A 16,818-nucleotide genomic window follows, 5' to 3' on the forward strand; every position below is an offset into this window, starting at 1 on the left:
CAGAACACAAAGTGTAGCTACCTCACAACACTCAAATTTAACTTCAGCTTTGAAAAAGCAATCTACAGGAGATGGAAGTACTGAGGATATAAACATCAGACAGCTTTACTCATTTTCTTACCCTCTTTCTTCTATTATTCTGTATTCAGAAAACACGACTTGCATATTGTGCTCAAAAAACTTTATGCTGCTAACAATTGTTATCTCTGCTGATGTTATCTGACAGTGCCTGAATGTATTATAAACATATATTAATGCAAAAGAAAGGTCTAGAGCATGTGCTTTTACTGATACAGTTATTCTTTAAGTACCTGTACAACATTTTATTTTTTTTTGCAAGGGAATATTTGCAAAACTTTTCCAATGTTCTACAAAATTCTGCTTTTAAAACAGCTCCTTCTTTCTTCCTTTTTTCCCCCTCTTTTCTGTTACAGGACAAAAAGCTTCACTCATCTCCTGCCTTTGTGTAACTGAAAACATCTCTCAGATTCATGAGATTTTATGGAAGCCTGTAGAGTATTTTGCATAATTTAAATGGCAAATGAATATTTCAGCTCTCATTTTAAACTATGTGTGATTACAAGACAAATAGGTCACAGTAAGAATTAAAGTGGTTTTCTAGTAGATTTCATCCAGATAAAAACAAATGACTCGACAATAATGCAAATTTATGCGCTGTGCATACGTGGCAATTTTCATCAATAAACTGAGTGATGTACTGCACTGAATGTTGACTAATGAAGAAAGGTTGAGGACGTAAACTCCAGTTCTGCACTACACTTAGGAAAAGTGAATTTTCAACACTAACATGATACAAGATGGAGGACTGGTGGCTGTCCTCCATTCTTTTTAGGATCTTGTGTCGGGGACCTGAAGGTCTGTGATTGAAGAACAGTCCTGGGATGGAAGAAAGAATTCTGATCGTTTGAATGGATGTGGCTAAGCCACAAATATCTTGTTTTGTAGAGAAAGCTGACCTTGGTAGTTTGTCCTTTTTTGGCAAAGACTTGCTTTTCAAACAGGCATTTCCACTTGGGCTTTGTATCACACATGGTATAGTGTGCAAGTGGAAAAAGCCCTGCAGACTCTGGAGAGAAAAAAAGCAGTGGGTGAGAGAGGAAAAAGTGTACCTTGAAGCAGGGGATGCTCTGCTGACTCCACCTATCAAATCCACTGCTGGCATGTGTCTCCTCTCTCTTTTTTGTCAGTTTTCCATCTCTCAGGGACTGATAAGTAATAGTGCACTTGCTTAGGGAATTTCTGCTTACCAATCATCGGGATTATCTGTAATGGATGCCTGTGTGTGTCTGAGTGTGAGTATGCTGAGTTATGCTGAGTAAAATTTGTAACACTCTTTGATGCTCTGAGTGTGCAGTTTGCTTACCTCTGGTACTGACGCATCCTGACTCTGAGATGCAAATATACCCTGAAACAGATCTGATGACTTTTACCAGAACCTATGCTAACAGTTAAATGCTTAAATTATATCAAAAGTATGGTAGCATCCTATTTTACAGACTTAGGGTTTTCATCTTCTCTACATCACTATGACAGATCTTACACTTTTAGTGAAAAGTTCCTTTCTTTGACAGTGTTTTTAATTTTAAGAGCCTACCCCCTAATGCACAAAATCTTTAACTCCATTTTAGTTCCTTGTTGAATATTTGCTGTCATGGAATGAAAATATAACAAAAATATTTACAGGGACTGCCTAGGAGCATATATAAATCAGTACGTATTTTGCTACACAAACTTCAGCACTGACTAGATCTGCTGTTTCTTTTGTTATTCTTGTTATTTTGTTCATGCCCTTTACAATCTCTTGTGATTCAGGTGCTTACTTATGCAGCAGAGTGTGTTCTGAAAAAACATTTCTACTGTTTTCTGCATATTACATTCTGAAGGGTTTTCGAGTTACACTGAGAAATTAGTGAAAGTAGATTTAAAAGGAAAGCTTTTTCAGTAAATAGTAATATTCAACTAGAAATATCTTGCCCTAAAGACGCTGTTCTTCTTTTGCATTTCACTGCTTCTGTGACTGGTTCTTTGGAGAGGTATAAAATCATTCTCTGCACCAAGGACTAACTTCTTCTTAGGCCAACAGCTAAGTATAGGATCCATCTTCATAAATGATACAAGCCCCAGGCTTCAAGCATATTTTGTAAAAGAAAGGTCAAAGGAAAGATTTAACTTATTTCATTTCAAATTCTAATGTTTAAGATATTGAGTGGAATAATAATGATTCTGTGACCTTTTGGCAATGTTTTTAAACAGGCATTGCAAACTTTACTTTCTTGTTTCTTCACCTGGCATACAGGAGAAGGAACTCTTACTGAATGACTATCAAAAGCAAATGAACAAGTATTCCAGCAAACCAAGAACACATCAATGCATAAGTGGTGGCAGCTAAGCTGCCATGTGGTTGCTTGCTCACTGTTCCCACAGTCAGATGTACAGAGAAGGAAACTGAAAGGACACAAGTGAGGAAAACTCATAAGCTGAGATAAAGACAGACATTAATAAAAGTGAAGAGTAACAGAAAACCAAAACACAAGTGATGCAGAAGTAATTACTTGCCTCCTCCTTCCAGTGGATCAATATTCAGACAGTTTCCAAGCAATGGCTGCTCTTTGAGAAATTCACTCTCTCATCCCCACCTGTGCTTTTACCTGAAATTTTAAAACATGTGATATTATATGCTCTTGAATACACCTTTGGGACTGCTGTCGCAGTTATGTCTGCTCCCAGCCTCTTGAAAATCCCTAGTTTATTTTCTGACAGGGAGGGAGAGTGAGAAACAGAGAAGGCCTTAACAGTGTAAAAAACATTATTTTGGTCACAAATTTACAACGCAGAGCCATTTAAGTAACTATGAAAACACTTAAATCCTTCCCAAGCAGACCCAGTATCCAGTTAGGGTATATGGAATGCGAGAGGAAAGGACTACTGTCAATGTATTTATATTTCTGAGAGATCCCTGTGAAGGAAAGAACTGTTGTAGATTGAGGATCAATATTGAAATTAAAAGTTCATATAAAGAACTTGTAGGTTCAGGATCTAAATTTTCTAACTAAGAATAAAAATACTCAGTTCTTCCACAAAAGCACCATTGTAAGTTCCATACTGTATGAATATGATAAAAACAAACTCTAGTATTTGCTTGTGCTGGTATTAGGTAACATGAATCTGTATTCACATGTAGTTGCCAAAGGTAACTGGCAAAATATATTCAACTCTCAAGAAGATAAAATCACAGAAGGAGCAGAAACTTGTATTTTTCCATCTAGAGCTTTCCTCCCAAAAAACATATGGGCACACCCACTTCAGATCACTGAATGTGAAGATTACCTTGAAAATCCCACAGGGCCATTATAGAGAAATAGGCAGGGAGAAAGGACAGCATTATCTTGCACTACAGTGATGCTGCCTCTGTCCTCAGATTCTGAAGGGGGTTCTGCCTTCAAAAGCAATTCTTTCTTCAGGCCACCATACAATTGCAACCAGTGGGACTCTTTTCTTTACAAAAACCTGGCTAAGAGTGCAAATATTTAGGTCCCAGAAGCCTGATATTAATATGGTAGAGGATGTTGGACTTAACAGGAGAAGCTTACTTCATCAGGGTAAGAAAATGTCTTCCCCTCCTGCACATTTCCTCAATTGAACAGTAAATAATTTTACAGTAATAGAATATGGACAAAAACAATTAAGAATAGTGGACTATTGTAGATAAAACTAACTTATATAGCAACTAAATTTTTCTGATTATAATAATCACGTTGAAAGGATTCACCGAGAAATATACAAGCAACACTTAATAAAGGAGTTCGGATATATGGTAGATAAGTGAAGTCATATAATTGTAGCTTCAGTAATTTCCTTTGCATGAAATTTAAGTATTATATAGAACTATGAATGTTGTCTTTTGAGTAGCTTACTTTTTTATTATTATTATTATTTTTATGTTATGACAGCCAAAATGGCAAAATCAGCAGCTGATTCTGTCTTGTTGACTTTTGTCACCTGCTTAAGTTTCTTTCTTTAAAAGAGAGGATGGTTCTACTGTGGCTCATATTATACTCAATGATAAGTGCTTCATTGTGACTTGGTGATGAAAAAAATTAATATATTTTTTCAAAGCAGACTATTTCTGTAAATCTTAACTCTCAGTTGCATCTTACATAAAGAAATAAATAAAAATATTGTTGCAGGTTATCAGGTTATAACCCACAGGAGAAAAAAAGTATTCAAATATGAACTGTTTCATCTTTTTTTTTTTTTCTTTCTTTTTTTTTTTCCCCCCAAAGTTCAGAGTTCATTTGTGCATAAAACAAGGGCAAGCATCCAAAGCATAATAAAGTTGATTAATGATTAAACACAGTAAGAAATGAAAACTTAATAGGGAAAGTTTTAAATAACAACGTGTGTTCAAAGCAGAAGAGTAGTTTGTCAAAGTAAGTGAGATAGCATTGTTAAGTTGCTGAATAGTAGTTTGCATGAAAGATTTAAGTCATTCAGGTAGAAAATTGCCCTTAATTGTAGAAACAATGTATTAGGTGATCTACTGGACCTTAAGAACATTTTCTCTATAAACAAATGAAATTCCCTATAATTTTATTACAATTATTTGTAATTAGTCAAAGATCTCTCACCTAAAAGCTAAGTTTATTTTGCAAATAAGGAACAACTACTCCCTTACTATGTGTTGGTTGCCTTCTATATTGGAAAAAAAAAAAAAAAAAAAAAAGCAAAGATGAAGACAAGTACATTAATCATTAGAAACAAAATGTTCCTTTGTCATCACAGTGAGCTAAAAACATTATTTAAAAAAATGAAACAAATGTCAAACTAACATCAACCCTGGCTCATTACTCACTAGGTAGTGTAATGGATTATTTTCCTTGAACACTTTTTCTATGATATAAATTTGATAACATACTTGGCCTGGAACTCCCCTTCACATCAGCTCTTATGGCTCCAACATTTTAATTATGAACCAAAAGCTGAAGAACACTTCAAGATCTGATACAATTTTTGCCTGACATTTTCATTAACAGCCTCCATACTTAGTTTGATGACAACTAGCTTGTAAAGTGATCAGAATGTTTACCTATTATAAAATGTTTATAATTCATTTGAATTAATTTTCTTAAAATGTGTTTTTTAACACAAGAATGTTTTTTTCAACTGTAGACAAGAAATAAGATTTAAATTTCTCAGTATGTATCCAGAAATCTTCCATAAGATTATTTCTGAATTTTACTTAAACTAATACATTTTAAAAAATAAAATAAAAAAACACACAAAACCCCCTAATAGTTAAGAACTGCCAAATCAAGTCAAAATAAATAAAATACACATAGAAAGCAATAAAAGAGTTGCTTTTTTGTTTGTTTGTTTGTTTGTTTGTTTTGTTTTGTTTGATCAGAGAACAACAAATATCAGATCAAACAGTGTGGAAAGGTTGCAGCCTTTCTGTTGTGCTGTAACAAAATTACTTGTGTTGTGACAAGTGCTCAGTTGTATATTTCTTTATGAGTCTTGTTTAAAAGCGTATGTATTGTATTAGTACTTAATGTTTGGGTTTGAACATTCATATATTTTTTATTTCCATTTGTTGCAGAAATAGCAACAGGTTCAGCTTTGTTTTTAGACATACTTTGGTTAAAGGTATCTGAAATAGTTTAGAAGATGGAAGAGATATTATTGATTTGGCCATCATTTAGGTATGAAATTGAATTTACCTTTCACTTACATACTTCTCACATAACAAATTTTGGACACAAAAGTAATACAATAATCTGGCACAGTTTTCCATTATTGAGTGTGGACATTTATGTGATGGGGAGGTTACTATGTTATCTCAGCAAAACCTTTTGGTTTTGGAAGCAAGACAATTGAAATACAGAGTATTTTCTGTTTAAAACAGTAACAAATACTAGTTACAAATACTTTTCAGAGCTCCCCTGAGGCATGAGCAAGTATTGCTCTCCTAGCTTTGCCAGTAGATTGTTTAATCACAGTTAAAAGGCTTGCAGCAAGTTAGCAGCAAACCCAACAATAAAGTATGGATAGACCTTTCACTCAAATATATTTGCTACCACATGATGCTAGCTTTTTTTCTATTGTGCTCTCGGATCAATTTTCAAACATGCGCATGTAAATTAGTGTGGATATAAACCACAATGAAAGAAACATAGTTTGATAAGAAATTAAACACTGGACCAAAATCACAGTTGCAGATAATTAACCTACCTCTGTGAAGAAGCCATATATGAGGTCAAATCAAAGGGTTTGTGATTCTGAAACAAAAGTTCCCAGGTTTTTCACAATAAAACAGTTAATGTACAGCTCACACCTTCTCATTTCCAGTTGTCGAACTCCAATGAAAGAATTCTTAAATGCTTCAATCATTTCCCAGTATTAGATGTACATATAATAGGTATAACACTATAAATATATGCTGTATCTAACAGTTTTGTACCTATACATGTAGATACAGCACAAGGTATATGTATATCTAGCACGTCACATATACAGTCATGATATTGTAGATCATCTTACAACTGTAGGTAGTTTATAAGATTAGGGTGGCAAATAAGTAGCCAGGGTAAAAATCTGCAGGACAGAAAATGGAACAAAAGGTCTTTAATACTGTTCTTACATTAAGGTAGCCTGCAGTGTGAGCAGATAGATAGGAAAAAGATGAGTTTGTAATTTTATGTTTGATTTTCTACTGTTTCATAAACTGGCTAAAAAGCTACAGATCTTTTGGTCTTTCAATATACACACAAAAGGTACCCTTACCTTGATTGGTTGTCTCATCAAATTAATCGATTAAATCAATACTAAAAAAAAATTATGTGAAATAAAATTATGACACACTGTCTTCTTGGTTGTATCTTTCAGAAAATACACGTGAAAAGTATTTGTCTCCAGTACCAACTGTATCTTCTTTTGAACAGCCATTTCTTTTGCCTTTTAAGGAATAAGACTGGACTAACCATCTTCTTCCTATGGTAACTACAAAGTTAATATTAGTGAGACAGTAAATACAAATTATCTATTTCTCACTAATACAGTTGTTATTTGTAATGGCTTCCAGTTGCTTTAGAAAGTGGATCCTCTCCTTCCTTGTTAAGCAAGTCCTACAGTACTCCTTAGGTCATGATCCCTTGCTTTATTCTCTCTTTCTCTGATCAGTCTCCATCCAGTTCATGCTTCTCAGCCTATATCTCCATGATAATCTTCAAGTTGTTTGAACTGTTGCATTTGAAGACTACCACATGCCTTTGCATTGAAAAAAGACAATGTGAACATGTTTTAATCTGTATGCTGGTTTATGTACATTAGATGTCTCATTTCATTCTGACTCTAGTGCCAGAATTCCCTACTCGTTCTTTCCTTGTCAAATCTCTTTACTAAGGTCTAACGTTTTGGCTCTGTCTTCCTGGAAGAAAAAATCAGGAGTAAGTGTCCTCTGATCCCTGTTATAATACCTCTTTTATTTTTTTTCCCCAGAAGACTTATTATTTTTCAGCTTTTGTTTAAGGCTTAAATAGGGAACAGCTTCTGGTTTTATACTAACTTCCCAAATCAATTTGTTGTTTTCCTTTCATTTCCTTACATTACTTATATTAAGTACTGAAGGGGATCCAAATAAAGGGTCAAAATGGGGACATACTAAAACCACAGTTCACAGTGCAATAATCTTCCAGAGGGGAAAGAAATCTGCCTTCTACCCTTTAGTGGTTCACTCTATGCAAAATTTTATCCAGGGCAGTAAGAATCTTTTCCATACACAAAAAATTAGATCTGAAATGGCATACAATATTTCTACAGCACTAAAGACAGACATTTCATAGTAGCAGGAGGAAAAATAACTCAGTGCAAGAGGTTTAGAAATTCATGTTTTTTTTTGTGATACTTCGAAAGAATTGTAGGTAATTTACAATAAATGACTGATTCTCTTGCATTATGTCTTACAAAATTAGCTTTTAAAAAAATAACAAAAACTCCAACCTTGTCTGTTTAAAAAGTGTGGCACTGTGATTTTACAAGTTGTCAAATGTACGGGCTCCACATATTAACATATGTATACATGTCTTTAGTATTTGAATAATTGGTGATTCTTAGGATAAATAATGCATGCACCTACTATTTAGCCTAGTAGTCACTGTTTCTCTTCTAGTGCTTATGTACCAAAGACAGAAGCAAATCACTGTAAGTGGTCAGAAGTTTTGAAAGATTTGGAGCTGATCAAGACATCTGAAGTAAGTTCAAATAAGTTGCTATTTCATACAAACACAGGAGCAGACATAAGTACATGCTTAGCACAGTATTCAGCTAAGAGAGTCAGTGACAAGAGTATAAAATAGGATAGTTGTATAGCCATTTAGGGAATATTAAGCTAAAGGGAAATGGAGATGAAGTACTACTTTATTTTTTTTCAGAATTTCTTTAATTGGATAAAGCAAGAAGAAATTTTTCCTAAAGAAAGGGGCAGAGGGCATGGAAGTTAGCTCCTTCTGAAAAAGTACTTGCAGGATTCAATTCTGATGAGCATTCCTCATAATTAAACCCATCCTGCAGGTTACTAGGTGTCTTTCAGATCACCGTCTCACTATGTTCCAGTACCTGGATTAACTGACCTGTTGAACTTGAATCCATGGCTCTAGTGCTTACTTCATTATTACTAAGTAAGTCTGTTGGCTATTGCTCATAATTACAACTCTTGTTTCCCTTTAGGACATTGATGTCAGTTTATATACTGCAAACACAGACGAGGATGTAAGTATAATTAAAATTTAACTCAAATCGGTCTAACACAGTAACTCCACTTCTTTACTATCAACTTTTTCCAAAGGAAGACTTAATCTAATTTGAGAAAAGTTTCAGAAACCAAATCATTTGCCTTGGAAGGCAGAGTTCTGCAAGTTAAATTACTTATGATAAATTATGTAAGCTGGTACTAAATAATTTTACTGAAGTAGCTGTTATTAAAATTATTCAACTAAAATAGATGGTCCAAAATGATCTTATCAAAGCAAACACTGAAAAATAATGTTGACACTCATTTGTAACTGGAGAAAGTGAAGGAGTGGTAGAGAAAATACCTCCTAAGATTATTATTTAACACCATGAACTTGAATTCTATAATAAGGAAATACTTGAGAAGTGCAATACTGAAAGGTACTGTCAGCATCTGCCAGTGCAATTCTCTGCTTTTACAGCCTAGAAATAAATAATATAAAAAAATAAATAATATGTAAAATCAAGAATTTAGCTTTAAAATTGATGGAGATTATGATTTATCCTATAAGCAATAAATCATGTTAATTTTTAATATAATTGTTAACTAAGTCATGGTTTCCATAAATTCATTCCTGGACAGACCGCTTCATAATCTACTGCAGAATTCAGTCTTCACTCCAAGCAGTCCTCCAAGAACATGAATCCAACCCATAACCTACTCCTAGTAGTTACTTTTAGCGTAGCCCTGGTGCAACATGAGCTGGATTCATTGCTGTGGTGATGTTGGCAGTAGCCTGCTCCTGAGACAGCCTTTTTGTGACTGCATAAACATTCACACAATGACTGTGCCGAATACACACAATACATGATTTCCTGTATGTAGAGTTAATGAGATTTCCTAGAAATAATGGACATTATATCTGTGTGAAGTAGTCTCAATATGCATACAGAATACAGCAATGTTGATGCATTCAGTGGACCTAGCAAACCTGAGAAAGCAGATGCTGATGTGTCTGAGCAGTTAGCCCTGTACACAATAGGAAAAAAAAAGCTGTAGGAAATACATGTCCATACTCACACACTCATTCTCTTGAGTGAAATGAGCCCTTGAAGTTAATACACTGTAAAGGCTAATTTATTAGCTGGTGGTGTGAGGAAAATTTTCTTAAAGTGTAAAGGCCTGATGTGAAAATCAGACAACCTGGGGCTTGTTCTTGGTTTTATTGTTGACTTGGTGGAGAAAAAATGATACCTCTGTGTTGTTGCCTGTTTTTTCTTAATTTGTAAAATATGGATAATATGTACTTTCTTTTTCTCCTCCACTCTCAATTATTCTGAATAATGATATCTGAATATAAGTGCTAGAACTACTAAGAATACTAATTTAATTCCATTTAATTCCATTCTTTCCCTTATTCCTATCCTAATTATAATTTTCCTGTGTCCTTTGTCAAGACAGTGTTTCACTTTGTCATAGGAAATTGGCTGGCATATGTATCATATATTAACTCTTAGCATATTTTTTGCAGATACTTAAAAGCATTTGAATAGTAAGAACAGATGCTAAGTAAATAAAAATCAACACTTTCTGTTCACTTATTCCATTTTAATATTGAAACTACTATAACTTCCCTTTATATATATATATTTCTATAGATATAGAATAGATATTATATATATATTATATAGATTATATATAAATATAATCTATATTATTATATAGATTATATATAAATATAATCTATATTTCTATATATATATATAATATATATATTATTTATTTATTTATTTATTTTTTCCAGAAAGAATGCCAGGAGCCTGTAATGAGATGTTTTTTTTTGGAGATGAAAGTGATTCTTCATGAATGTAATATCAAAAAATGTAGTAGAACACAGGATGTATTGAACATATGGAAAAATGGAAATGCAAGATTTGAAACTAACCAGGTAAGTAAAAACCAGAGTCTGTGGATAAAAAAGAAATGAGAATCACACAGAATCACCTGGGTTGGAAGCGATCTCAAGGATCATGAAGCTCCAACCCCCCTGCCTGGCAGAGCCACCAAACTTCCATGTTTACTAGATCAGGTTGCCCAGGGCCGCATCCAACCTGGCCTTGAACACTTCCAGGGATGGGGCATCCACAGCCTCCCTGGGCAGCCTGTTCCAGGACCTCGCCACTCTCCTAGTAAAGAACTTCCCCCTAACATCCAACCTAAATCTTCCCTCTTTCTACTTAAAACCATTTCCTCTTGTCCTGCTATTATCGGCCCTTTCAAAGAGTTTACACACCTCCTGATGATAGGTACCTGTCAGACACTGAAAGTTTGCAATGAGGTCACCCCACAGCCTTCATTTCTCCAGGCTGAACAAGCTCAGCTACCTCAGCCTGTCCTCATAGGGCAGGGGACTCCCTGTCCATCCTCATGACCCTCCTCTGGACCCCCTCCAACAGCTCTATGTCTTGCTTGTACTGAGGGCTCCATACCTGTAAGTGTTTCTTCCAGACCAGAAATTCTGTTTCTCATAGATCTGGAAGAGGCAAGATTGTATATATGGAAGCAAAGGGAAATCAACCAATAACCCATGCACATAATACTGAGAAACTTACACGTACAAAAGGGAAAGAGCAGCATTTGGTAATTTTAGAAAAACACTCCCAGGACTCATATCATAAAACACTTGTGACTGGGCATACATGCAGATGTTAATGTTTGATGTATACACACACATACACACACACATATAAATTATAATAATATTTTGTATATTCAGTATCTAAACTCGGGTATGTTTAGTCACAAATACAGAATTGTCTCAGTTTTCAAAGGGATGGGTGAACTAAACCTGTCACTGAAGACCTGTATCCTTGAAAGGTGATCCTATTCAGAAAACAAGCCAGGAACAAAACATGAATGCCTTGGAAGACTCCAGCAGTGCTTTTTGTAGCAATTGACTGCATTGGAATTATTGACAAAAACAGTATAAAAAAGGTTAGTTCTCTATCAGAACAAATATCAGACAAAGTATCTTGCTTTACTATTGCATTTTCTTTTTCAGTTGAATTCCACGTCAAAAAAATGCAAAGAATGTGAGGAGTATGAAGAAAAAAATTTCACAGAATTTATACAGAGTTTTGTAAAGGTTATACAGAGGGAATGCAAATACTCAAGCTGGGAACAATAACTGTTCAAGAAACATACCTCAGATAAATTAGATTGTCAATAACACTGAACTAAAAAAACCCACTTCCAGTCCTATTTGCACAGAATAATAATAATAAAAAACAGAATAATAAAATCTCTTTAATGTGTAATGTTTTCATAATGGAATCTATACACGATACCAACTTTGAAGTAAAAATTAAAGAAACTTTTTTTTTTTCCCCTGGACTTAAGATGTCTTTATTTCCTGGTAAGTCTGCTATAGAAAAAAATATGTCTAACATACTAATCTTTCACAGAAAGTTTTTAAAGATGTTCTAAGGACATTCTCAGTGCAAACTTCCCTGTAAAAAGCAGTTCAGAGCTGACTGAATCAAGTGTCAGAGAAAAGCTCTTCTTTAAATATTATAATATAGAATTAGCCTATCCTATTAAAGGAACTGGCAATAGTAGTTATTTTTGATATCAGAAATTCATTATTTTATCATTTGGGTTCGCAGAAGTTCATCCCTTACTCTATTGTTATGTCTGAGGTGTCTGACAATTTTCCTTGCCTTTTTTAAAAAAACAAAACAAAAACTAGCTGAGGTCTACTTGTCTTACATGTCTACTGGCTCTCTTGTATCCATTTCACTATGGTTTTCAGTTAAACCCAGCAAACTGTTTTACCTATAGTGTCCATATGAGAAGACTGAATACAGTCACCTGTCATTGTTGAATATTCTGCTTTCATCTCTTTTTGTGCAAACAGCTTATTTCCTGAATCATTACCATGTCATATCAACCACTCTCCACTATAAGCAGTTCTATCCTCCAGGCACCCCCAATTCCCCATCTTCATTTGATAAATGGCTGAGTCATTTCACTGTACACTTACCAGATAATAGGATATCGCTTCCTGTACCTCCAAATACTTGAGCTCCTCTTGGTTGGGTCCTTTGCAGATATCTTAGGAGATGTCTGAGAGTCCTCACATCAATATAATAATTATTAGCTTCTTAAAATAAAAAAGAGAATTCAACCAATAATTTGTGTGGCCCAGATTTTCTTTTTAGCTGTTCATTTATGCAGCATGATCAATGGATTTCAGTTTCTGCAATGTCTTGCTGTTTTCTGTAAATTCAGGGCATGGCATATCTTATCAACTTCATTTCCATAGTATACATTTGGTCCTTAGTAGTAGCATCTGACAGTTTCCACACGTTTAATTAGTCAGTTCAATTTCTAAGATTATACAGTGATTTAATTAAGCTAGTATTATGTATTAATCTAGTATTATGCTAGTATTCACTGCTGAGTCCACTGAAGGAGTACACTGTTCTAAGAACTGGAGTAAGTTTTGCCTACTAGCTGGCCCTTTCAGAGCTACATGGATGCACTCATCTGTAATAAATAATCATTATCCAGAGGTATTGGTACATTTGTTACTTCTTTAGCCAAGGTGATGCTGTTTCAATGGCAAAGATGCCTTCAGTGAGAAGCTTGTAATGGGTTTATCTGACAGTAGCCATGGGAATTCATCATAAGAGCCTGCAAAGGGAAGGGCAGCTGCAATTCTGTGACTGATGTTCTGGTTTTCCCTGGCAGAGACAGATGGCTCCTTATTTGACCTGAGTAACAAGAAGAATCTCTGTTCAAATTTCCTTTTGAGGGGTCCATGTAGGTGATTGCAAATGCTTGTTCAATTTGGAAATGAGATCTTTCTGAAAGCCAGAAGCATAAACAGTAGTGGAAAAAGCAAATTCTGAATAACAGCTACCTCTCCTGTTGGGAGCTCCATTGTTCTTAGGAAAACAGAACTCTGAAAAGTGGATTCTTTACCCACAGTGAAGTAGCTGGTGTGCACTCTGTAGCAACTTCATGTTATCTATCTTAGTTCATATAGCTATGTGAGAAAAAGTACTGTTAGGAACATACTTCAAGATTCACTTTCCTTGTAGTAAAAGCTTAAAGACACAAAGAAACATGCAAAGAAATATGTAAAATGCTTCTCTAGAGGCAAAGAAACAAATTCTGATTATATGCTCTCTATGGAGTATTACTCATGCAAATTATGAGGAAAAGGGTTAACTTAAGTATTTTGTAATAAGAATAACAGCTTCTCCAAACTGTTCCTTTCCAGCTATTTTCCTCCAAAACCTACATATGCTGGAGAAGAATTATCATTATCATTTCTCCATTTGAAGAAATGTCACTAGTAAAATGTTTGCAGCATAATCTTTAGAATATGATCTTGTGGAGCAAAGAAATGAACTGATGTGTGTGCCTTCATCCTCAGCTACTTTATCATAGTCCATTTGTAATAACAGATGTGCATCAGAAACATCACAAAAAGCTGATGAGATGTATAACTTAGACACAAATACTTCTGACTTTTCTCTCTAAACTTTTAGCTACATACTTCCAAATCTGCAAATCACAACATTTCATTTGTAACAAGGTGCATCATGTGTTGAAACCTTGGCCTTCTGTCTTCCTGCCTATACGTGTAGCATTTCAACTGCAAACCATCTTGGTAACTGCAGTCTCTAACAACTAAAGGTACTTTAAAACCATCATCATCACCACCGCCGACAAAACCCTAAGAAACTGAGAAATAAAAGAACAGTAGAGAGCCATTTCCTTGGCTGAATATCATGTCTATGAATGCTGAAATAACAAACCTCAAGCTTCTGAGAAGCAGGGAGTATGAATTAAAGAGTATATGCATCCAAACACTGCTTTTAACAGCAACTTATGCCACGAATTAGCTTGTTTATGAATGATTTTAAAGAAGATATGCCTTTGCCCTTCCAGTGGTTGATTTTTATTTATTTATTTATTCATGGGAGAAAAAAAAAACAACCCACTGTATGTACTTATTTTTTAAGCCTTCTACTTAAGGATCTTACACTTTATTTTCCTCTGATTAAAAATATAGACATTACTCATTTCCTTTCTAAATGCTTCCAGTAGGAAGACCATCATAGGTTCCGCAACTGAAACAGCACTGGACTTGTGAAATACATGTGCATTTCTTTCTTCCCACATGCATCCCATGCAAGAAAAATGTTCATTCTATTATAGCACAGCAGAGTCTTTCCAGACTGCGTCATTTTCTCTCTGCCAAACTGCTTGAATTAAGCTCTCCAACATTCTCAGTAGCTACCACTGAGATAGTGAATACAGCTTAACTGCTTGCAGTCAAATTTTCATCTTGTGAAAGCTGTAATGCTTAAGGTTATCCGTGTATTTTTTGGTTATCAGTATGAGCCTTGCCAAACCAGTCATTCCAGAAGGGTACAATCGTATCTCTAGGAAAACATAACTCTGCATTACGGTTTCCTGTTAATAAACTACAATGTATCAAATAAATCAATTGTAAGTACTCTTATATTAAATAACTCTTACAATTATTTAGCTGGGGGGTTGGGGAGCAAAACCAAACAAACAAAAAAACAAAACTCTGACAAAAATACCTGATCCTACAAAAAAGCAAAATAATGCTCACCTAAAAAAGGTTTTTAATTCCTCAGATGCTGCCTGAAAGTCTTCCATTTTCTGCAGAATATTTGGGACTCTGGGACTTATGCTGGAATTCAAACAGTACAGCAGGATGATATTTCTGCTAGGAAAACATGTTTACTTCAATAAATATTCACTCACAGCTGTTGCTGAAACTCAAACATAACCAAGAGAGCTCAGAAATCTATTCATGCTAAAGATTCTGATTAGACATTCTCTGATTGTAGGCAGAATTGCAAACAGTTCATAACAGAAAAACTTATTTCAACTTTAGAAACAAGCTTTTAAACAAGTTACAGCTTTATTGTAAGACCTCTGATGTCTTGTGCAAAGTTGGAAATGAAGACCAAATAAAGTATAATGAAGTAATTTTCTCCTGTCCTAAGATAATGCTGGGGGGAGGGGGGGGGGTGTTCTAGTGCAAACAGTACATGCATTACACTCTCAAGCTTTCTCAGGACTTCAGGTAAATTTAGTGATTTTGTTCAGTATTCCAGAAAAATTACTGAAATTTTCAACTTGCACTATCTAAACAGATTGCCAACATAAAGCAAGTCTGAAATAGCTCTGTAAATTAACCCTGCAAAATCAACTCAACATTAAAAAATTTTGGCTATATCAGAATTGACTAAGAATTTTCCAACAGACATTCTTTGTGTAAGGCAAAAATACAGACTTTTAAATACAAGGTGGTCTATGTAACTTTTTCTCAACACTGCTGAACTACTATTTGACACGTACCTCCCGCAATGCTTCTACAAAGAGCTGTGCTGACTCATTCTTGCTATACAAAAATAATGGTAAAACCCACTATATGCTTGAGACTTTTTTTCCTTAATGAAAAGACCTGAAAGCTTCTTTTGTTTTAGGTCAGAGAGTTGAGTAGGATAAATGTCACGGTTTGAACTAAAAATCCACCTGCGCCCGTGACAGGGGCCGTGGGCCCCGGAGGGGCCCTAGGCCGAAAGGAAAAAAAAATTAATTGAGAAAAAGAAGAAACAGCGGCAACGATCTAAGGAGCAGACACTTATTTACTAAATACTAATATCGAAATACAGGATAACACAATTATAATACAATATAATTGAAAATTGAGCTAACGAATCAAGCAAAATAGGAGAGAGAATGAGTCCCGTAACCGAGAGGCCTACTGTGAATCTAGGCGAACGGCTGAAGGCTCCCCACACACTCCCTGAACGCCAGAACTCGAAAAGACCTCAGTCTGTTCTGCGACAGAGTTTAATATAGAGTTCCAGGTCCCGTGACCTATCGTGTTGTTCCCTGGGAGATGTAGTCTTTCTTCTGTAAGTTTGCAGATTCAGTAAAATTATTCATGCTTAATATGATGTTATGATGTGGAATACTTAGCAAAATTACAACATTATTAAACCATGACATTC

General features: G+C 34.9%; 1 protein-coding gene and 1 long non-coding RNA gene across 8 annotated transcripts in view; one reads left to right on the top strand and one right to left on the bottom strand.

The window, feature by feature from the left end:
• IL15 (interleukin 15) overlaps positions 1 to 15,787 on the top strand; it is a 28,137-nt gene extending 12,350 nt beyond the window's left edge. For 3 of the 7 annotated variants that reach the window (XM_015861076.2, XM_015861074.2, XM_015861077.1), the window contains exons 3-7: positions 6,907 to 7,016; positions 8,189 to 8,270; positions 8,746 to 8,787; positions 10,554 to 10,697; positions 11,811 to 12,142. In XM_015861076.2, coding sequence (XP_015716562.1) covers positions 6,907 to 7,016; positions 8,189 to 8,270; positions 8,746 to 8,787; positions 10,554 to 10,697; positions 11,811 to 11,936 — 504 coding nt within the window. In that variant the 3' untranslated portion in view covers positions 11,937 to 12,142. Of the gene's footprint in view, positions 1 to 6,906; positions 7,017 to 8,188; positions 8,271 to 8,745; positions 8,788 to 10,553; positions 10,698 to 11,626; positions 12,143 to 13,501; positions 13,574 to 14,036 lie in introns of those variants that run through there. The other 4 variants (XM_015861079.2, XM_015861075.2, XM_015861078.2 and 1 more) reach the window with 4 other exon arrangements.
• Positions 428 to 15,497, bottom strand: LOC116653378. The gene is made up of 3 exons (XR_004307051.1): positions 15,405 to 15,497; positions 12,792 to 12,911; positions 428 to 2,669 (listed from the first exon to the last, which is right to left on the bottom strand). It is a non-coding gene; the product is annotated as an uncharacterized LOC116653378 (long non-coding RNA).
• Positions 15,788 to 16,818: the final 1,031 nt, after the last annotated feature.

The sequence above is a fragment of the Coturnix japonica genome, chromosome 4 (assembly GCF_001577835.2).
Source record: "Coturnix japonica isolate 7356 chromosome 4, Coturnix japonica 2.1, whole genome shotgun sequence".
Classification (NCBI taxonomy): domain Eukaryota; kingdom Metazoa; phylum Chordata; class Aves; order Galliformes; family Phasianidae; genus Coturnix; species Coturnix japonica.